Consider the following 22,849-nt stretch of genomic DNA (forward strand, 5'->3'; position numbering starts at 1 on the left):
TGTCCCACCACTGCGGCTTGCAAGTACATAACTCGTCGGGTTTCCCAGGCTCCCAGCTGGACAGGCATCCTGCCCCAGGCTGAACTGTACCTCCAATCTCTCCACACTTGATTGGGAGGATACTTAAGTGAACTTTGGATCTTAGACATCGATGAGTTAAGACTTTTGGGGATGCTGAGATGGAATGAATGTAGTTTGCATGTTAGAAGGGCACGATTTGGGGCAGTCAGCAGCAGAATGTTATGGACTGAACGCCTGCGTCCCCCCAAGCGCACACACTGAAGCCCTAACTGACAAAGGGATGGTACGTGGAGATGAGGCGTTGGAGAGGTAATTAGGGTTCGATGAAATCATGAGGGCGGGATCCTCTTAACGGCGTCGGTTCCCTGACAAGCAGAGATGAAGGAGAGCTCGCGCTCTCTTTCTCTTCCATGCAAGGCCACGGCAAGACCGGAAGGGAGCTCTCACCAGTGACCAGCTCTACCGACATCTGATGCTAGACTTCCCGCCTCTGGAAGTGTGAGACATCAATTTCTGTCACTAAGCTACCCAGTCTATGGTATTTTGTTACGGCGCCGGAGCCGACCAAGGCAGGTACGTGTTCTTACCTATTTCACCCCCGACCGTGTGTTTCCCTTTAGCTTATCCCGCACCCAGCACGGTGCCTGCAGCCAGGACAGGCATCCAATCACCCTTGACCACTCCTGCTTCCGAATACGACGACACCTAGTTATTCTAACAGCAATTTCATTTTTCGTTCTCACTCCGCACACACTGTGCCTCCCGACATCAAAGAGCTCTGTGCGCAAAGGGCGAAGGTCGTGGCCCCAGGAGGGGTTTGAAGGAAGTGAGATCTGCTGAGGCTGGTGCCCCAAGGTACCTGTTTCCAGGTCACGGTGTTTATGGGGAACGAATGAAGAACTGAATTTCTCTTCATTCAGTCTTCTGAGAACTGGTTTGCTATTTTGCCTAAAAGAAATTCCTGGACCTTCCAACAGGCCCAGTTTCATATTCAGGAATAAAACACCTGCTGTGTAGGGTTCTCCCTGGCTTTGTCCCTTGCTTTGCTGGCAGAGAGACAACCCTGAGTTGTTGGACTAAGGACTAAGAAGGACTAAGTTCCATCGAACTAGTGGGCAGTGGACAAGAAGACGACCCCGGGCTTCCTTACCACCGTGGTCCAGGGCACCTGGGGAATCCTGGTGTAGGTCATGGTTATGTAGATGACGAGGAAGAAGACGGTGAGGACCCAGTAAAATACGGCTACGAACATGACCCAGCCAAACGCAGGGACCCGGAAGTACTCGGTTCCGGCGATCAGCGTCCACACCAGCAGTCCCAGAACCTGTAAAATGGTACAGGCAGTGCAAAAGAAAAGGGAGACACATGGAGAAAGTAGAGAAGGAAGCGGAGAGAGAGAGAAAAAAAATCATACAGAGTGTCGTTTACAGCATTTGTTCCTATTTACACACACACGTGACTTACGAATACAAACCAGGGGATGCAAACGCACATGCCCACAAATGCCAGGAAGGTACAATAAACGTACATGGTAGGCTGCGCAGAGACCAGAAACAAGAAAAACTGTGTCTATTGTAAGGGGCAGTCTCTACTCAGCACCAGCCAACTGCTGTGGGCCGATTTTTTTTTAAAGTAAACTCTACCCCCGCAATGTGGGGCTCCAACTCCTGACCCCAAGATCGAGAGTCCCATGCTCCACTGATCGGGCCAGGCAGGCTCCCCTGTTTGTATCAATTTTGCTAGTTCTTCCTTTTATTTTTTTTTCTCCCTCAAGAAAACACAGGAAGTCAAGTTTGTACATGATAATCTTGATTTTTATTTTTATTTATTTTTTTAGAAGATTTTATTTATTTATTTCTGTGTAAGAGAGAGAGAGGCAGGCACAGGGAAATGCAGGCTCCCTCCTGAGCAGGGAGCTGATGTGGGGCTCGATCCCAGGACCCTGGGATCATGACCTGAGCTGAAGGTAGACACTGAGTCGACTGAGCCACCCAGGCGCCCCATATAATCTTGACTTTTAAATGTGAGCACGAATAACGATTTTTAAAATACTACAAAGGGACAAACCACACACCATGGCTGAATTTGCTCACAAGCCGATGCCTGTCAAGGAACAAGACCGTAGGTCCATGGAACTGACCTGCTCTCAAGGGATGAACCTCTGAGGATTCCCCACCTGCCGCCGCTGTCCCCCCTTGCAGACGGCAAATTACACGTGGCCTGAGAGAGCTTTTGGAAAACAGGACATGCAAGGGCCCAGTGCAGACACTGGCATTCAGCATGTTTTTTTTTTAAAGATTTTATTTATTTATTTGACAGACAGAGAGAGACAGTGAAGAGGGAACACAAGCAGGGGGAGTGGGAGAGGGAGAAGCAGGCTTCCCGCCAAGCAGGGAGCCCGATGCGGGGCTCGATCCCAGGACCCTGGGATCATGACCGTGAGCAAAGGCAGACGCTTAGCGGCTAAGCCACCCAGGCGCCCCAGCATTCAGCATTTTAACATAAGCTGTACATTTATTCCAGCAAGAGCCATCCCAATCTTCAGTGCTGAGTAAGACCAAACCCAAAGCCAAATCAATGTCACCAACTGACTAGAGGAAGATTTCATCAAGGGAAAAGAAACTGATCCAAACTGGGCATCTTTAGTCCTGACCAAAGGCAGGCCAGAGCAAAGTATGCATCTCGAATTCCAGCACCTTCCAGGGACCAGGACTTTATTCCTAAGTCATGAAAAAGTTAGTATCCAAACCATAACCCCAGGAGCCCAGGGCAGGCTCTAGCTGTAAGACTCAGGACAAATTATTCCATTTTTGTTTTAGCTTTCTTTGTGGTATACGGAACAAAATACTACAGCAATTTGAATCACAAATCTAGGAAGACCGTTTTCAGTTGCTTAACCCTGGAGAGCACTAAACTCTGCCAGGCTTCCTGCTATCAGGCCCCAAGGACGGGTGGGCACACATTGAACAGACCCTGCTGTTCATAACTTCAAGTCTAGTGGGGGGAAATCTCTGAATAATTGTAATTGTGAAAAACGCTATGAAGGAAAATGAAGAGTGTGGTACGGGTGTATAACAGAGAGAGACAACCTTGTTGTAGGCATGGGAAGTGTCAGGGAAGGCCATGCTGAAGGATAGCCTGAAGACCCAGTAAGAGCTAGTGAGAGAGACGAGCAAGACGTCATGGGCAGAGGTCCGGAGTGGGGAAGGGTTTGCTGCCTTCCAGAACCTATAAGAACAAATACCAAGTTAGGACATTGGTACAAAATGTTAGAGAGGATGGGGCGGGTCAGATTATATGGGCCCAGGTGGCCTAAGAATTTTGTACCTTCTCCTAAGGGCAGTGACAGGGTTTGAGCAAGACAGTGATACGACCAGGGTAGGTTTTTAATACTGTCACCAGCTGGACCCCAAGACCTTACCTCTACTGCTTACCTGCTTGTACCCACTGACCTTTGTCCCACATTTTTCCTTAAGCTCTTCTTTCTAGCTTATCTCTTAACTCTGGCAAAAGATCTGAGGGGCATAACATCCTGTGATGAAAACGGAAACTACCCCTCAAGCAACAGCGACTGTCCAGACAAGAGTTCTGGTGGCCCAGAGCCCCCACATCGGTTTGAACTTAACCCCCACTCACGCCTCTGCAGACAGACCATGGAGTGACCTAGGGAACGACTGACAGTTACCTTTACTTCATTATAATACTACATTTCGGGGCACCTGGGTGGCTCAGTCGGTTAAGCATCTGCCTTCGGCTCAGGTCATGATTCCAGGGTGCTGGGATCGAGTCCCACATGGGGCTCTGTGCTCAGCGGGGAGTCTGCTTCTCCCTCTGCCCCTCTCCCCTGCTCATGCTCTCTCACGGCTCACTCTCTCTCACACAAAAATAAAAAAATTAAATCTTTAAAAAAAAGTCTCCACGCAAGCTCCAAGGAGCAGCCCCAGCCTCGTTTATATAACACAATGTATGTTATATGGCAGGTTTCTTTAAGGCGCGTGCGCAGCCTTATACTCCCCTTTACGTGGAATGACAAGGCTCCCCTATCTAAATGTCCATCCTAAGCCTAAATGAAAGGAACCCCTTCACCCTTGCTCAGGGAGTCACAGCTTTGGAAGTGATTCCGAGATCTCTTTATTCGCTGTGCGACCACTCCGCCTGGTCTGGTTTCCATCTGTGTCTCACCAAGGAGCGAACGCACATTAGTGTGGCTACGACCACTCTGGCTGCTTGGGGAGAATAGACATCTGGAGGGGAAGGGTGTGTGTGTGTGTGTGACGAGACAAGCTCACAGGCTGTCACAATAGTCCCAGTGGGAGAAGATGACGTATTGAAGACCAAGATGGTGGCAGCGAATATTGGGAAGTGAGGGAGTTCCAGACGTGCTTCCGAAGTGGCCGGGCCAGGACTTGAATAGATTTAGTAGGTTAGGATAGGTGGAAAGACACACAGTCTCTGGAAAGATGTATGATGTGTATGAAGGCTGTCACTTCCTCACCTGAACAATGAAACAGGAACAGGCTGAGGGGCTGATCTTCACCACAGCTCCTGAGCTCTGTGTTCAACCTACCCAGTCTGAGGCGCCAGGGCCTCCAGAGAGGGATCAGAAGTGGACGCTGCAGGGATAAGACTGCGGGCCCCTCTTTAAGAAGGAAGACTTACTGGGAGATCAGGAAGCCCTCAGACAGGTTTCCAAGGGACACTGTACACTGCTCACCGAGAGACGCCCACCCCCCGCTACAGTTTGGATGCCGTGCTGGGGAGCACAGAACAGACTCTAAATGTTGCTGCTTCCCCTCTTTCGAGTTGAAAGTTGCTGTTCTTTGTACCTATTTGATATTGTATATGAATTCCATAGCAATGCTTAATGGAGATGTGTTTTTGTACTTACATTCGTGGCAGCAGAATTCATCAAAAGTGAAGATGTACAAAATGAGACAGAATTCCAGAAAGTGCTAAGCCTCACACTAATGGGGTTTCGGGCCTGAATTCATCATAACTGACAGGGAATCTACACACATATATATGATACTCATTGGCTCAGCGAGACTGGTAATAGATGTAATCCAGCACGGCGGGGTCTGAAATTACATCACGGGGGTCTTGATTCAAACTGGAAGGGTCAGAACGGCCCTTTGTTGATGACACACAGAGGAAACATAACTGTGTGAAGAAGCATGGCAAACAGGGTTAGGCTGTCTCCCCAGGGGAACGCTAGGGTTTAAGAGTCTCCAGCACGGGCTGGTGTCCAGCTAGACCGGCTCAGCTAACAGCTCTTGGCTCTGAATGCGAAAACGCTTTTCATTATTAAAGCAAGCAGGGTCCACTGTCTACAGACGCTTTGTCTAACGTGCTAGCAGAGGTCATCTTTTATACACAGGGACAGTAGCGTTAACTGAGCCAGCTCTCAAACAGCACAAATACCTGACCCATGACCTCACCAGCAAACACAGTTAAAAGTATGCCCCCATCAAGAAAAGGATTCTACCCAAGTGAATTTCCTAGGTAACAGAAATAAGAAGCAAGCCTTTTGTCTCTCACTGTAACGAATACTGATGAAAATCACTCTACAAAAATGTTAGTCATCTCCTGCTGGGTGTGTGTGTGTGTTTAGGACGAGCTCTAGCTCTTTATTTGCTTAAGACAAACTCTAAATCTTTATTTGCTTAGACTACAAAAATACTGTTTGCTTTTTTTTTCAACTGATGAGCATTTTTTAGGCTAAGACGTTTTTGAATGGTAAAGCTAAGACTTAAAAAAAATTCCCAAAGTAGAAATACAAATCAAAACCACAGTGAGATACCACCTCACACCAGTCAGAATAGCTAAAATTAACAAGTCAGGAAACGACAGATGTTGGCGAGGATGTGGAGAAAGGGGAGCCCTCTCACACTGTTGGTGGGAATGCAAGCTGGTGCAGCCACTCTGGAGAACAGTATGGAGGTTCCTCAAAACGACAGAGCTACCCTATGACCTAGCGATTGCACTATTGGGTATTTACCCCAAAGATACAAAGGTAGTGATCCGAAGGGGGACCTGCACCCCGATGTTTACAGCAGCAATGTCCACAACAGCCAAACTATGAAAAGAACCCAGATGTCCATCAAGAGATGAATGGATAAAGAAGATGTGATACACACACACACACACACACACACACACACACACACACACACAGGAATATTATGCAGCCATAAAAAATGAAATCTTGCCATTTCCAACGATGTGGTTGGAACTAGAGGGTATTATGCTAAGTGAAGGAAGTCAATCAAAGAAAGACAATTATCATATGATCTCACTGGTACGTGAAATTTGAGAAACAAGGCAGAGGATCATAGGGGAAGAGAGGAAAAAATGAAACAAGACGAAACCAGACGGGGAGACAAACCATAAGAGACTCTAAATCTCAGGAAACAAACTGAGGGTTGCTGGAATGAAGGGGGTGTGGGAGGGACGGGGTGGCTGGGTGATGGACATTGGGGAGGGCATGTGTTGTGGGGAGCGCTGTGTGTTGTGTAAGACTGATGAATCACAGACCTGTACCCCTGCAACAAATAATACATGTTAATAATTAAAAAATAAACTGGGTGATCTGTAAAGGAAAAAAAAGTAAATTTAATACGAAGCACCAAAAAAAAAAAAAAAAGGCAATTTGGCCTCCAAAGAAATACATACATATAGTATAATCTAATTCCAAAACATTTATTTAAAATAAACTTCATCAAGACCTAAAAAAAAATTCCCAAAGTGATAAATGCAGGTAAAAATAAACACAGAAATATAGAAGGTATATATAAAATATACAAAGAAGCAACAAACCCTACCCACCAGTTGTAAATTCTCAAGAGAAACCAATATAAAAATTTTAAATCAACCTTTCCTAACTTCTTTTCCTTGCATCTGTAACTACCACCTATACATCCTTTTCTTTCTCTCTTGAAAATATGGGTCATGCTGTACATGGTGCTTCTCTGGCTTCTCTCCGTGAACAATACCATGGGGGGACCTCCTTTCACGTGACTACATACCGGTAGGTCTACGCCAATTTTGACAGTTGCCCAGTTTTCTATAATTCATGTAACCAGTTCCCGATTGAGACAAACTTAAGTTGTCTCCTTTATGCTTGTAGAAAATGCCCAGGGAACATTCTTATAATATATACCTGAATTCCAGGATGGATTCAGAGAGGCGGAATTTCTAGGCTATTTTAAATGTTAGCGGTACTGTCAAATCACTCATCAAAGCCTTGTACTAATTGTACTTGTACTAAAGCATGCTTTTCCCTTCGACCCTGAGTTCCCATGTTTTAAATCATTTCAAACCCAATTTAAAAGAAAGAGAGAGATTTCTGGGGTGCCTGGGTGGCTCAGTCGTTAAGCGTCTGCCTTCGGCTCAGGGTGTGATCCCAGAATCCTGGGATCGAGCCCCGCATTGGGCTCCTCCACTGGGAGCCTGCGTCTTCCTCTCCCACTCCTCCTGCCTGTGTTCCCTCTCTCGCTGGCTGTTTCTCTGTCAAATAAATAAATAAAATCTTAAAAAAAAAAAAAGATTTTGGGGCACCTGTCTGGCTCAGTCAGTGGAACATGAGACTGTTGATCTCGGGGTGGTGAGTTTGAGCCCCACGCTGGGTGTAGAGATGACTTAAAAATAAAATTAAAAAAAAAAAACGGAGAGAGGTCTCACGTTTTACCTTGCCCTGCTTTACTGAATTGATTGCAGCATAGAGGAAAACGTACAAATCCGCAATGAACAACTCGATGAATTTTCACAAACCGCACAAACCTGTATAACCAGCATCCCCACGGGGAAAAGGAACGTGACCAGTGCCTGGAGGCTCCATTCTCACTTCTAGTTACTCCTTCCCACCTCTAAGGGTACTCATCGCCCTGCTTCCTATCCCTCTAGATCAGTGATGCTTGTTTTTTGAAATTCATCTACATGGAATCCTACAGTATGTATTCTTGCGTTTGGTTTCTTTCACTCAGCACGGTTCCGATTCAAGCACAACACTGACTGTCGTTCGTTCATTCTCCTGGCTACTCGGAATCACCTGCCTGGCTGGCTATACCACGAGGGTTGGGTCCCGCTCTCCGAGCTTTTTCAGTAGGTCTGCAAGTCCCCATGGGGCACTGATGCTATTGGTCTGGAGACCACACCTTAAAAATACGGATGTATTTTTGTTTCAGTTTACATTTTCCTGGTTAGTTGGGAGGATGATACAGCACCTTTTCAAACGCTTACTAGCCACCTCGAGTTCCTTCCTTATTTATTGATATGTTTAAAAAAAATTATTTTCTTCCTGATTTGTAAAGGTCTTTACAGAAGAAGCATGGTAACCAACTACATATGTGGCAATAGTTTTCCCATCCAGGTTTGTTTTTAACTGTTTTTTACCAGAGTCTTTGGTCCTATGGAAGTTTTAAACTTTTACGTAGTTCATTGGTCCCCCTTTAAGCCTTCTTCTGTTCCCACCTGCTTAGGAAGGTCTTCCTCAACACAGGGTTATGGAAATATTCTCCTATATTTTCTTACAGCTTGTATATAGGTTTAGGTCTTCAATCCAACTAGAACTGCATTCTATATATGGGGCAAGGAAAGGCCAATTTTATTTTATTTTTTCTAGCAGATAGTCAATTGATCTGTTATTGAATATTGGTGACTTTTCATATTATCGGGTCAGTTCCTGGAATCTTTATTCTACTCCGCCCATCTGTGTGACGGCTGTACCACGGCCAGCCACTGTGGCTTCGGCATGTATTCTAGGCTTCTGGATAAAGATGTCAAATTGAACACATGATTCTAATTTTGCTCCTTCCCCAAACCCTTCTAAAATTATCACGAGAATGGGATGAATAGGAAAGGAGACAAAAGCGACACAGTGTTAGAATCTTGGAACACATATGGATGACGGATAACGGACTTGGCTACTGTGAGAAGGCTGGAGTCTAACTAAGCTGGTTGACGGGGAAAGTAAAGAACCAAACCACGCTTGCTGCAAAGTCTGAAAAGACCCAGGCACCTCTGGGACTGGGACAGGGACTGAGAGAGAAGGGGGGGATGGCTAAAGTAAGGAGGATTTTCGGAAAGCTGTTTGAAAGTAGCTATGTCTTAGATCACTTGAAAAAAGGGAAGGGGCACCTGGCTGGCTTGGTCAGTGGAACAGGTGACTCTTGATCTTGGGGTCATGAGGTTGAGAGGCAAATTGGGCACAGAGGGAAGAAAGAAAGAAAGAAAGAAAGAAAGAAAGAAAGAAAGAAAGAAAGAAAGAAAGAAAGAAAGAAAGAAAGAAAGAAAGAAAGGGAGAGAGAGAAAGAAAGGAGAGAGGGAGGAAGGGAGGGAGGGGAGAGAGAGGGCGAGAGAGAAGGGGGGAGGGAGGGCAAGAAAGCAAGAAAGAAGGCATGGCTTAAACTTCCGCTCTACTCTAAGCAACCAGGTGATTGCCCCACCTCTGTCATTGGTCTGCAAGTTTATTCTCTAAGTAGGAAATTCTCAACCTCAGTCCTGTTGACTCCGGAGGTCAACAATTCTTGTTGCGGAGGGCTGCCCTGTGCAAGATATTTAGAAGCATCCCTGGCTTCTACCTGCTAGATGCCAGCAGCAAGCTTCCCCCTCCCTCTTAATGACAATCAAAAATGTTTCCAGAAGTTGCCAAGTGTCTCCTGGGGGCAAAATCACCCTTGACTGAGAACCACTCTAAAGAAAGTAAAACAAAAAATAAGGGGTCTTGGGATTGAAGGGCACAGTTGAAGGTTTGAGTATGGTGCTGAAAACAGTAGACTTAAATGACCCTGTAGCGTGAAGACTTCCCCATTCATCTAATCCCTAACCTTTCCCCTCCATTGGGTTCTTAGGGCACTGGCAGCCAAGCCTTCACTCGCACAAGAGAAAAGACCTTGGGGATTCACCAACACGCAGCTTGGCCAGGTCAATCCACAACGGAGTTCAAAGTTGGTAAGCAGCATCTACGTGCCTAGAGCATCCGGACAGCTTTGCACTTTTAAAATGCAGGCAGACAACTAAGGTGACCAGATCTATGATGATAAAAAAGCCCATATAACCGGGTAGAGAGCTGAGACCAAAAAACAAACTGGAAGAAAGTAACTTTGAAGAGGGAGAAAAAAAAGATCTGTATCCTCAGGGAAAAAAAGATATTACAGTAGTGAACCAGAAACAGGTTACGGGAAGGACACTAATAGTCCTTTAGGAACAAAATTCGCTTTTGAAATTACAAATAGGCTAGTAGAAATTAAAAACTCCATGAAAGTGTTACATGATAAAATTGAGAAAACCTCCTAGAAAAGATAGCAAGAAGACAAAAAGATAAAAAGAAAAAAAAACGGGAAAAGAGGACAATTAGAGGACAGGTTCAGGAGGTCAACTATCCTAATGATACATTCCAGGAATAGAGACTGGAGACAAAGGAGGGAAAGAAATTAACTACAAAATAACTCAAGAAACCTCAGGATTTAAGGACATGAATTTCTACATAAAAGGGCTCCCCTGAGAAGCCAGCACAATGGATGAAAATAGACACAAATAGAAAAGGTACATCATGAACTTTCAGGATATCAGGTACAAAGAAAGGATTTTTTAAACGACCAAAGAACAAACAGGTCACTTACACACCGGGATAGGATCAGAAACAAGAATAGCCTTTTTATTTTATTTCATTTTTTTTTAAAGAATAGCTTTTAAACTTTACTAAAAGCAATAGGATATTAGAAGACACAGGCAAATACTTTCCTAACCCAGAAATTACCCAGGAAAATTATCAATGAAGAGCAAGAGGAGAATACATTTTTTTCCCCCAGACATGCAATGTTGGCTATGACTCACCGAAATGAGGGCACAAACTCTAAAAAAGGAAACATGGTCTAGACCGACCTGTAGACTTAGAGTTACACAGGAGGGAGGTGAGGGCAATCCCCAAGGGGAGGAGAATCAAACAGGACAGGTGCCCGGGCCAGACTGGGACGGTGACTCAGAAGACAGGCATTGCAAAGGGCATCACCACCTGCCTTGTGTGGCTTTACTTTTCTTTTAACCTGGTGAGGCGGTTAGGAAGCTGGCTCTACCAAAATGAGGGAAGAAACTAAGAAAGGGGAAGATAAGGGATCCAGGAAACAAAAAATTCAGCCCAACACAAAGGTAGAGGGAATTCCAAAGCGAAGGCAGGTCCCCAGGAGAAATTCATCCAGGATAAAAATTACACCGTGATGATCTGATGTGACTGCCCTTGTGGGAAACCTTCCTGAGAGGCTATTAGAGGAAAAAAGTGAGACAAATTAGCTACAAAAAAACCCCTACGCAAATAGAAACAGCAATAGAAACAACAGTACTGTTATTAACGCTGGTAAAAACCAAAAGAAACTACAACAGTGGTTTGTAGTTAGGTGTTCAGTACAACACTCCACCCTAAATAATATTTGCATGGAGATAACAATAAACACGAAACATTGACTTTAATGAATTATAACACGGAGAAGGGAAACAACAGGAGAGGTGCTCTGGACTGAATTGTGTCCCGCCCCCCTCCCCCAAATTCATATGTCGAAGGCCTGCCCCCCCCCATGTGATGGTATTTGGAGGTGGGGCCATTAAGAGGTACTTAAGTTTAGGTAAGGTTATGAGGGCAGGGCCCTCATGATGGGATCAGTGCCTATAAGAAAAGGTACCAGAAAGCACCCCTGACCCCACCCCGCCCCTGTACATGCACTGAAGAAAAGTCATGTAAGGTCCAGCAAGAAGGCAGCTGTCTGCAACCCAAGGAGAAAGGTCTCACCAGATACCAACCCCGCGGGCACCATGATCGTGGACTTCCAGTATCCACAACTGTGAGTAGAAGCTATCCAGTCTATGGTCTATTGTTATGGCGGCCCAAGAGAAGGCAGAAGGTAACAGGAAGTTACTAGTTAACATGTGAAATTGAGTTGGAAGATGGCACTGCTCACATTATTTGTAACTATGGATATGGGTAAAGCCAGAGGTATCCTAAGTGGCTGTCTCTGGGGAGAGAGACCCTGGAGTCAGGAGGGATGGGGGTGAGGTTTGTTGTAAGCCCTTCAGTTCTGATCTCAATTGATTCCCCAGAATTTTCTGGCTAAGCCAGCTACAATAACAGTTTGATGCTTTCCAATATTTATACAACTTGTTTCTCTTGTGTTGCATTAACTTGAATCTCCAGAGCCATTTTCCACCACATGACGGTGACCATCCCTTTTATTCTACTTTATCGTTCACTGGATGTTTACATTTGTATGAGGTCTGTTGTTGACAGTGGATGGATACTCTTTGTCAAGCTAAAGATTTTCATTTTTTAGTGAACTAAGTACAGTTTCTTCTCCAACCTCCCCCATGAACGATAGGGTAAAGAGCTCAACGGAGTTCAACGGATTTTTGTATCTCCCTTTTACAATTGAGTATTCCTAACACAGCAAAACCTTTTGATGACCCAGGGTCATTAAGAACATGGAATATTTCAATTACTGCCTTGTGCTTTGGCACGAGATTGCTTGCCTCGACTCTGAACGGTACCAGATATCTGTGTGTATGTTGTATGTGCGCGAATTGAAATCATCAATGGTCACCTCCTGAGGATCTCAGGGAGCTGAGTCCAACAGCCCTCCTCCGCCCCTCGTGTATACACGCCCACACATACCTTTATCCGAATATCCTGCAAACTAAGAAAACAGATGCTTTAGACTTTTAAAAATCACGCTGAAAGACAAAATAAGTGTGCCTGTGAGCCTTCTCCTGTGAAGTCAAGTCTACGAAAGCCTGTGAACTTTGGGACAGCCATTCTGCTGGTCAGAGGAATTACCTGGTGGCGACATTAAGGGCTCTCATTTATTCGAATACCCACGGAGCATCGATGATGAGCCGGGAGTTTCTCTGGCGTTACTGGTGGGGCAGGAAATGCTACCGCGATGGCGCACAGGTTGGCTGATTTATTTCTGTGTTTAGTCTTGACTGGTACAAGCACCATCACAGCATCTGTACGTCAGCCTTGAAGACAGATAGGTGACTTCTGATGATGAACGAGGCTGCCCCAGGAGCAAGGTGCCGGCTGCGGCCAGCTGGCTTTGCCCCGGGGAGCTGCCTTGTTCCAGGTGTGAGCTCAGCACACCTCTGCTCTACCTCCCTGCGCTATCAATCATTCACCATATGAATTCCTTGCAATGAAGCGGCACTGGAAATCAGCTCTTGCAGATCTACCCGCGGTCCTCGGAGTAGGTACATCCGGGGGTATTTAACTATCAACTGTGTGAGTCCCATAAAAGGAAGGAGGCTGATACGACAATGCCAAAGCATAAGGACCCAACCACGCCTGCACGGTCAGAGGGAATCTGACATTTGATCAGTGAATGGGAGCTAGCCAGGCAAAATGTGCTAGGTAGAGGGAATGCTCAAAACTGAGACAGATACCCCCGCTGGCCTGGTGCCCTGAGTCTCCCGGAGGGTCTGTCCTGATACAGGCACATCAGCGGGACATCCAGTTCCAGAGGAGGCTGACCCAGGGCCCAGCACTTGGGTATCAGTCTCCAGACGGCACCTGTTCTCAAAGTCAAGGCTCATTCCCTGGTGGTCTGAGGGCCAAAGAATGTTAGTGCTGGAAGAGAAGTTTAGGAGATGCTCAGAAGCGACGAGCTTACGATCACAGAGCTAGTCAGTGGTCAAAGCAGAAGCAGCATCGAGCCGTGACTTCCAGTCTGGTGATGCTTTAATTCATACTGTAAGGTCTTGATTTCTCATTCTCCCATTTCTTCCTTCTCCTTCCCCACTGTCGGAGTGACGCTACCACTCACGGTAATTCGGACTGAGAGGCAGAGCACACTCAGTGAGGAAATCATGTACTCTGGGGTCCGCTCCCTGCCCTTGGGCAGGTTACTAACTGACATGGAGAACCAAGGCAAAGAAAAAAAGTAATAAATTTCCTTACAACTTATAGTCCATTGACAAGTCCTTGAGATAGGCAGAGTGACCTTCCTTTAGGGGCTCAACTGCCTCGATGTTGATACTTTGCTAAGGGCAAAAGGCAATGTTAGCTTAACTTTAGCTTGACTTCCAGGACCCTGTAAGTCTTCTTTAACATATAAAAATTCCTTTGGGAAACTTCATCTCCAACCCCCCCAAGATATATGTTAGCAATCATCCCCCAAGCATATGACCCACTGATACACATCTGAAGGGTCTCATGACTAAGGTTTTACTAGTAGTAAATGACCTTTTCCTAGTAACAGCTAGCCCCTCAAGGTCCTAGAAACCTTGTTTCCAAATTCCTTAGAGACTTACACTATCCCTGATCCCCTCCCAACTTGAAAGTATATAATCAGTCACTCCTCACAACCCCAGTGCAGCTCTTTCTGTCCACGGGTCCTGTCCCCATGCTTTAATAAAACCATTCTTTTTGCACTGAAGACTCCTCAAGAATTCTTTCTTGACCATTCATTCCAAACCCCAACATTTTCACATCACTAACCAGAGCCTCAGTTTTCTAATCTGTAAAATGGGGATACCGAAACATGCCTCGAAAAGTGTGGGAAGACAAAACATTTAAGTAATATACACGCAACAGTGCTTGGTACAAGCTAGGTGCTGTGTCTGTTGTTACTATTATGCTAGTATTATTAGCAGATTTACAAAGACTCAGGAACGCCTCCTCTCTTCCTTTCTTAGGTAAAAAGCAGCCTTTTCTCTGTAATTCAAGATCTTTACACTTGCATGGAGTCAAGGAGCCATATCTATTTCCAGCTTCCTGATGTATGGCTTGAACTGGAGGGCTCTCCTGTAAGCATGAATATGAACAAGATGGCAGGCAAAGCGGACTGGGGGTGTCTGACCCTCAAGCTCTGTCCTCCCTGTCTAGTATGGACACTTTCAATGTCACCATTACTGTGTCCTCTGCTCCTGTTCGGTTAAATGGTATGATGCCATGGCCATCTGGCCTGGTAGAAAGATTGAGGCTTTGAATTCTTACCAGCTGTGTGACTGGGCAAATTGATTTATTTACCCAATATTTATTGAGCAGCTACTCTACGCCCAGGCTCCAGGTCCCAGCAATAGTATACCTACTACAGAGTAAAGAAGTATTGCTCATGCCTTAGCTCATTTAACCCACATGATAACTAACATAACTGCCATCATGACCATTCTACCATTTTATGGGGACACTGAGGCACGGTATTTTAAATAATAGTCCAAACTTTTAACGATATTGCTGTACAACACCCATATCGTGCCCAAACCACTGAACTGATCGGTGTCTCGGTTTCTCCATCTGTAGTAGGGGGATGATACGTGTTTTCTACATGATAAGACAATCTGCTCTATCAAGGACGCTACTATTGTGATTAATAACGGCAGAAACAGTGGTTTGGCCGACCACAAACCTGCCCAGGAGGAACAGCCACCTGCAGGACTGAAGAGGCTGGTGTCGGAGACAGAGAAGCTCGCTCCCGGGCTGTGTTCTTGCTGTGTTAGGGATGCAGCGTTACCCAGAATGTCACCAGCCCCTCCCAAGTCCAAGTCTCTGGGCAGAAATAGGTTCTGGTAAAATGAGCAGATGCCTTGATGCAAACCCCCTGCTTCAGCAACACCAGCTTCCCGGCAGCTGCCCGCTAAGGCGGGGGCCCCTGGGGAGCGCCATCTTGAGACTGGCATGGAGCTGATCATGACCAGGCCTTTTTATCTATTAGACTCACATGTGACACCTTGGTTCATTTTAAAGAGGGACAAGTAGAAGGAAAATAGGGATGGCAGCGAATCCTACTTGCTCTGATGGTTTAAAACCCCGATTCAGAGAGTGTGCTTTTAACTCGATGAATTCCAAGAAATCATGGAAGAAAGTTGCTACATTACAGAGGCTGACAGAAGAGCCACCTTGGGTCAGCAAATGTGCTCTGAGCACCCATTACATGCCAGACCCAGGGCTGGGTGGAGGGTCCAGGGGTGGCCTAGGCACGCAATCGCTGCATCTGAGGAATTTACCGTCTAGCGTGAGACAAACACAATTCAGTTCACTCTTCTTCACCAGGATGTTGAGAACTATGGCCTGTGGCCGCCTGCAGCCCACCGCCTGTAGATGCTGCCCTGAACACAGCCGTGCTCATTAACCTACGTGTTGCCTACGGCTGTTTTCATGCTATCGTGGCAGAGTACCACATGTGGCCTTGGCTGCAAAGCCTACCGAGTTCACTATCTGGCCTTTTATAGAAAAAAATTAGCCACTCCTGTTGACCAGCACCCACGCCACCCTTTGCCCAAGAAATACACACACATACCTATGTACACATGTACTTCATATATTTGGTTCCTGCATTGTTTCAAATAAACCAGACTGTTAATCCACTGAGCCAGAAGAGACGAAAGGATAAAAGCCTGTACCCCTTTCCCGCACCATCAAAGAATGATGCTGCCCTCAAGCTGACTGCTGCCTACGCCTGCCGAGTATTTTCTTTTCTTTTCTTTTTAATGATAATTTTTTATTATGTTATGTTAGTCACCATACAGTACATCCCTAGTTTTTGATGTAATGTTCCATGATTCATTACTTGTGTGTAACACCCAGTGCACCATGCAATACGTGCCCTCCTTAATACCCATCACCGGCCTATTTTCTTTATAGAGTCAAAGGGATCTCGAAGCCAGTCATCTCCACACCCCTTCCAGATGATAATGTAGCTCTTCTGTTCAGCAAGCATGTGACCTTCTCCATTTACCCACTAGAGGGTGGCCAAGCACTGCTTGTGAAAGATGAAGGTGCTAAGATGCCCGTTCCATGGAGAGATATCGGAGTTTACCATCTGTCTGCATGAGTTCCTATACTCACAGCACATTGCACAGAGGTGGCGGGACGTGGAAGATTAAACTTGGTCTGGGACACACGCATTAGAACCAGACGTTGCCTGGAAACAGATCTGACAAGAAACGTAGCCAGCCGAATGGATAGGATTAATTAGTAGAAAGACACAGAAGGACAAATTGAATCCACCAGTTCACGGCCTTCTTTGTGTCCCCCTGTGAGGTTTTAAACGTGTGTTTAATACTCTACAGGAGGGACTGTGGAGAGTATGTGCAGCCAAGGGGCCTCGGACTCTGCCTCTTTCTCCAGCAAGAAACTTGGCATCTCTGAGCCTCTTCTTTCCAATCTGGGAAATGGGAAGATTGGGGTAAGAAAAGCAGTTTTCCAATGGGAGTGGGGAGGCCAGCACAAGGGAGGAGCATATCTGAATCACCTGGGGGATTTCAGAGCATGTGGTCTTCTTCCTATTTTCACATATGCCATCAGAGTGGGTGTCTCCCTCTGGCCCTCCTTGACCCCTCCTCAAGCACCCCTGGGGTGCTCCAGAGCAAATCAAAGCTTGAGACTTAGGTGTGGCGAAGAATTTGTGACTTGACCTTGCTCTTGCTTAGGACTTCAGTCTATGATCAACTGGACCTGCCTGGAGACAATACACCCGGAGACAAATACCTCAGGACCCCAATATTCCCAGCAGGCAATGGAATGGAAATCTGCATACTGGGCTGGTTTTAAAGTACACCCACCAATTCTTTGACACAGCCCTTGAGTGTAGGCTCCTCTTGAATGTAGTGACTTGCTTCTGATGATCAAAGCATGGCAGACGTGATGCTATGTGACTTGGGAGCCTAAGTGATCAGCTCTCCCCCTGCTGTCTCAATCTCGGACGGTGTGCTCCACAGAAGTTAGAGGTCATGTCAGGAGAACACTCAGGCAGCCTTGTAGGGAGGCCCATGCGGAGAGAGGCTGAGGCCTCCCATCAACAGCCAGCATCTACCTGCCCACCAGGTGAGTGAGTCACCTTGGAAATGGATCCTCCAGGCCCAATCAAGCCTTCAAAGACTGCAGCCCTAGATGACATCTGATGGAGCCTCAGGAAACCACCTGAGCCTGAATGGCCTGGCCACGTTGATCTCGAATTCCTGACCCAAGATAAAATGTGAGGGGCGCCTGGGTGGCACAGCGGTTAAGCGTCTGCCTTCGGCTCAGGGCGTGATCCCGGCGTTCCGGGATCGAGCCCCACATCAGGCTCCTCTGCTATGAGCCTGCTTCTTCCTCTCCCACTCCCCCTGCTTGTGTTCCCTCTCTCGCTGGCTGTCTCTATCTCTGTCAAATAAATAAATAAAATCTTTAAAAAAAAAAAAACAAAATAAAATGTGAGCCATAATAAATGTTCACTGCTCTTTGAAGCTAAGTTTGGGGGTGACTGTTACATGGTAATGGATGATTAATACACCATGTTCCATCCAATTTGGGCTCATACACAAGAGGCAGTGCGGTAGGCAGAAAGGACAGAAGACTTAAGTTTGTCACTAACTTGTGGTGCAAGCACAGGCAAGCCACTTCTCCTCTGGGCCTCAGTGTGTACCTCCGTAGGATGGGTACAGCACCAGCAAAGTTGCTGCAGGGTCTCGCGATGTTTTGTGATGTGCAAAGATCTAGGTGAACAGCGGTGACTACTGTTCTCATGGGTTTTCTTGCAGGAAATGTGACTTCACGCTCAGCATCACTGGCAACCTGACAGTGAGGGACCTAGAGAGCACCTCGCCAGTGAAAGCAGCAGGGATGGGGGGTCCTGGCCCGTAATCAGAACCACCGGGCTCAGGGTGCTGAGGAACTGCTTAAACAGGAGTTGGCAGACTTCTTCTGTAAAGGACCGAACAGTAAATATTTTTGGCTTTGTGGGCCATATGGTCTCTGTCCCCTCGGTCCAATCCTGCCACTGTAGCACGAAAGCCACCATAGACGATATGCAAATGGCTGGGAGTAACTGTATCACTCAAACTGTATTTACAAAAACAGGTGGCAGGCTGGATTTGGTGGGCAGGCTATCATTTGCCAACCCCTGCCCTCGAGCCTTAATTCACCAAGTGTGTGGTCCCCACAGCGGCAGGATCAGCATCGCCAGGAACTTGCCAGAAATGCCGACACTCAGGCCCAGCCAGCTCTGCTGAATCAGCCTTCGTGGGGAAGGGCCCAGCGACGGGTTTTCACAAGCCCCGCTGCAGCTCAAGTTTGAGAAGCCCCACCTCCCACCCCTCCTTTCTACCTGGAGCCCCAGGCACCAGGGACTTCAGAGGAATCTTGGATGGCAGTGACCCGATCAAAGATCTTTTCAGGTCTCACAAAGAACACACGGCATCTCAGTATTCTCCACGAATCACTGAAAAACATTTCGTTGGGTCCTAGGTCACCGAAAAGCAAGGCAACAGCCAGTCCTAGCCAAACAGCCTAGAATCTTCAAGGAGCCAGAACACGTTGTGGGGTAGGGACACTCCGGGAGCGAGGGGAGGGGAAGTGGTGATACGTCAAGGTCACCTCCGACCCCGTGCCTGGATGCAGCCCTTCGTGGTCCGATGCCAACCTGGCTCCCCGCCCGACTCGCTTCTGCCAGCAAATTTATGTGAACGCTGGTTTCCTTCCGTTTTAGTGAAGTGTGGGGATATAAAAGGCAAAGAGGGAAAGGACAAAGGACGTCCTTTAAGGAACAGGAGATGAAAGGTTGATAGGAAAGAAGCAATAGGAAGGGGGGGAAGAGCAAGGAACAAGGGCAAGTGAGAGTTACCATAAAAATCGCACCTTTCACTTGTATGTGGGAGACGCTGGATCCCATAATGACTAACCATCCTGCATCTACCTAAAGTATCACCAGTGACACACTCTCACCCCATTTAGCCACACAGCCGCCCCATGATGCAGACATCACCATCTCCATTCGGCTCTGGGGCTCAGCAGCGAACGGCCGTGTCCAGCACCATACTCCGTGCCGCGGGTAGCGCCCTGGCTCAAAGCCGGGTCCGAGGACTCCTTTCCGCGACAGACCCTCCCAGCACCGCCCACAGGTCCACAGCTCCCTCGGAGGTCAAGGACAAGTCTTACGCGCACAGGCCTTGATTTGTGCCGACCGCACTTCATCACAGGTGCCCTGCAGGGACTGCTCGCCGGGTGAGCCTGCTTCCACCGCGGATGGCCCCACCTCTAGTACCTTTAGGCACCAGGGAGGGAGGAGATCAGACCAAAAGGCTCCGACGCGGAGGTAAACAGTATGATATCAGAAGTCACACAGCCACTCTTTCATGTTGACCTCAAAAGGACTGAAATAAAAATCAAACAGGGAGGAGTATGGCTTCCCTCCACCAAAGATGCTGGGTGTGAAGGGCCGAGCTGTCACGTGGAGAACTACTGTATTCTGGGCAGGAGGCTCTTCGGCTCTCTGTCAGGGCTGCTGTTCTCTGGGGTCCGCTCACCCCCAGCTGCTTAAGCGTCTCTGAGTGCAGGATAGGAGAGGCTTCATTTTCGAGTGAGGCTTCTGGTCTCCTGGCCTGCAAGCCTCATTGTCTCCATGGAGCTGAAAGGCCCTAGCTGACATGCTTGCCTCTTCGGAGTCTGTACTTCTCTGCTGTGTCCATTCTTCTTAATTCCGTGCTTCCTGGATTAGCAGAAGGAAATTTAGGGAGCCCTAAACCATACTGGTCTGTCCAGGAAATACCTGGAAACGGGCAATCTTCAACACATCTGTGCTACCCAGTTAGCCTTTCCCCAATGGCAGCAGCGGCAGCAGGCTCAGTGGGGGCCAAGGGCATGGACAGTTAAGTCACAGCAGCAGATATGGGGAAAGGTAACCATCTGGCCCCTAAAAACAAGTTTAGAAATGTCAAGTTGTGGATTAAGGCGAGTCTGACCTCCACATTTTTATACAGCTGGTTTGCTTCTGATGGGAGAGCCCCACTCACTTCCAGCTTATGGATCTGACACCAAAATAACAGAACGGTCCTCCCTTGTCTACACCTGTCAGGAGGTGAGCACAAAACACACGGGCAGGGAGAACGGCGTCTATAGGAAGGTATCACACCACCCCAGCTCTCCCAGAAAAGGCATGGTGCAGACGGCACAGCCCGGAACCAGTCAGACAGACCCATGGGTGGCCCAGGACACCAAGGCAGTCCCTTCCCTTCCCTCCATCTCAGACAGAGAAGCCCTGGAAAGATGGAGCTCATGCCCCCAGCCAGGCCTCCACCCTCCCGATATGCACGGAGTGTGACAGAGGTGTGCTCTTCCTCAGGGAGCGGGCAGGTACTTAAGGAGAGACGTAGCCCCCAAATGGGGGAAGCAGCCTCTCCCTATCCTCCCCCTCCCCCACAAGATCGCCCAGGGGCTTCCGGGGCATTGGGGTGATTCTTCTTTGAATGTTTGGTAGAATTCTCCAGTGAAGCCATTTGGCCCTAGACTTTACCTTTGTTGGGAGGTTTTTGATTATTGATTTAATCTCTTCACTAATCACAGGTCTGTTCAGATTTTTAATTTCTGCATGATCCAGTCTTGGAAGGCTGTATGTTTCCAGGAACGTATCCATTTCTCGGTTACCCTAGAACGTGCTGACATACCGTTGTCCTAGTAGTCTCCTGTCGTCCTTTTCTTTTCTGTGGCTCCTCTTTCATTTGATGGCTTCATTCGAATCTTTTCTCCTTTTTCTTAGTCTAGCTAAGGGTTTGTCGCTTTTGTTGATCTTTCCAAAGCACCAATTAAGTGCTGCTTCCTTGATGGCAAAGATCACATGCCTTTATAGCACAGAGATATCTGTACACATTCATGGGTTCTAATATTCGGTGAGTAAAGAATTACCACGACAGAAAAGAATCTACGTGGGGAAGGCGGCCAATTTGCCATATTCTTGCAGACCGTCTGGGCAGTTTCCCCTAACAGGCATTCCATTTCCCCTAACAGGCAATCTTTTTGACCTTCCATATAGAAAATGCAATTTGTACCTACGTTAAGGGCTAGGAAAGGGTTCAGCACAGTTTACGCCATTTCGTGGTTCAGAATGGAACCCCCCAGTTGCCTTCAAAAACACCTCATGTGCCAAATTTTCTACTTTGCAATGAAGAAAAATGCAATGGGATAATTTTGGCAATTTTGCACGGGAGTCTCAAATTCAAACTTTACTCCCAGAGTGAAAAACAAAAACCTTCAGGCATTCAAAAAAAAAAAAAAAATTAAAGTAAGACAACCTCTTTAAAGATAAAATTCCCCTTGGCAGATAATGAATTCTAAAACAAGCCAGCAGCTTTTCACATTCAAACGGTTCACCTACATACTACCTTCCAGAAGCAATCAGAGACAAGAAAATTGGGGCTCCCGCAGTTTCAGGAGGAGACCGCCAACAAGACACTGAATAGTCAAGGGCTGAGGAGGGGACACACGAAGATGGTGGGAACCACTGGATTCTCAAGGTGAAGGGTGACGTAATACTTGACTGAGGAGGCATTCGCCCCCAGCACGCAGACACCTGCCCCCCCCCGCGAGCGGCCCTCTTTCCCCAGGCCACACACTCCAGCCAGCATTCGGAAGTCCAGACAAGCCTCAGGTCTGCTTCAAGAAGCCAGCAGAGCCTCCACGAGGGAGGGAACGATGGCTCCCACAGCATCCCCCACAGCTGGGCCTTCCAGCTTCAGCACCGGCCTGAGGACACACTGGCCTGGCTTCTGTCTGCCAGGACTGACCCGCCGGGAGCCCCAGTATCTCGTCAGGGTTTCTCCCGGTAGTCGTTTTGTCAGATTTGGCACATGCATCCCAATGACTTGTGCAAGTCTGCGAACTTGGTTTTTAAATTAGAAGAGTGGCATGTAATGTATGGTAGAAAACCTGGAAAACTCTGAAAAGCATTACAAAAACAAAAACCATTCACCCTTTTTGAGTCAGAGAACACTACCGCTAACACTTTGGTAAAGGTGCTTCAAATGCTGGAGGATGTTTCCAATATAGAATGAGAGGAGCTTAACACTCAGTGTCATTCTGAGCATTACGGGCTGCCAT

General features: G+C 47.2%; 1 protein-coding gene across 2 annotated transcripts in view; it reads right to left on the bottom strand.

Annotated features, from left to right (window-relative positions):
- The window catches only part of CMTM8 (CKLF like MARVEL transmembrane domain containing 8), a 105,451-nt gene that overhangs the window by 11,752 nt on the left and 70,850 nt on the right, over positions 1 to 22,849 (bottom strand). The window contains exon 2 of one of the 2 annotated variants that reach the window (XM_045776105.2): positions 1,172 to 1,345. The exons of the other annotated variant lie outside the window; for it this stretch is intronic. Within the exon in view, the coding sequence (XP_045632061.2) occupies positions 1,172 to 1,345 (174 nt within the window). The remainder of the gene's footprint in view (positions 1 to 1,171; positions 1,346 to 22,849) is intronic. 2 annotated transcript variants of the gene reach the window in all.

This window comes from Ursus americanus, chromosome 20, assembly GCF_024610735.1.
Source record: "Ursus americanus isolate L20-20 chromosome 20, mUrsAme1.1.p, whole genome shotgun sequence".
Taxonomy (NCBI): Eukaryota; Metazoa; Chordata; class Mammalia; order Carnivora; family Ursidae; genus Ursus; species Ursus americanus.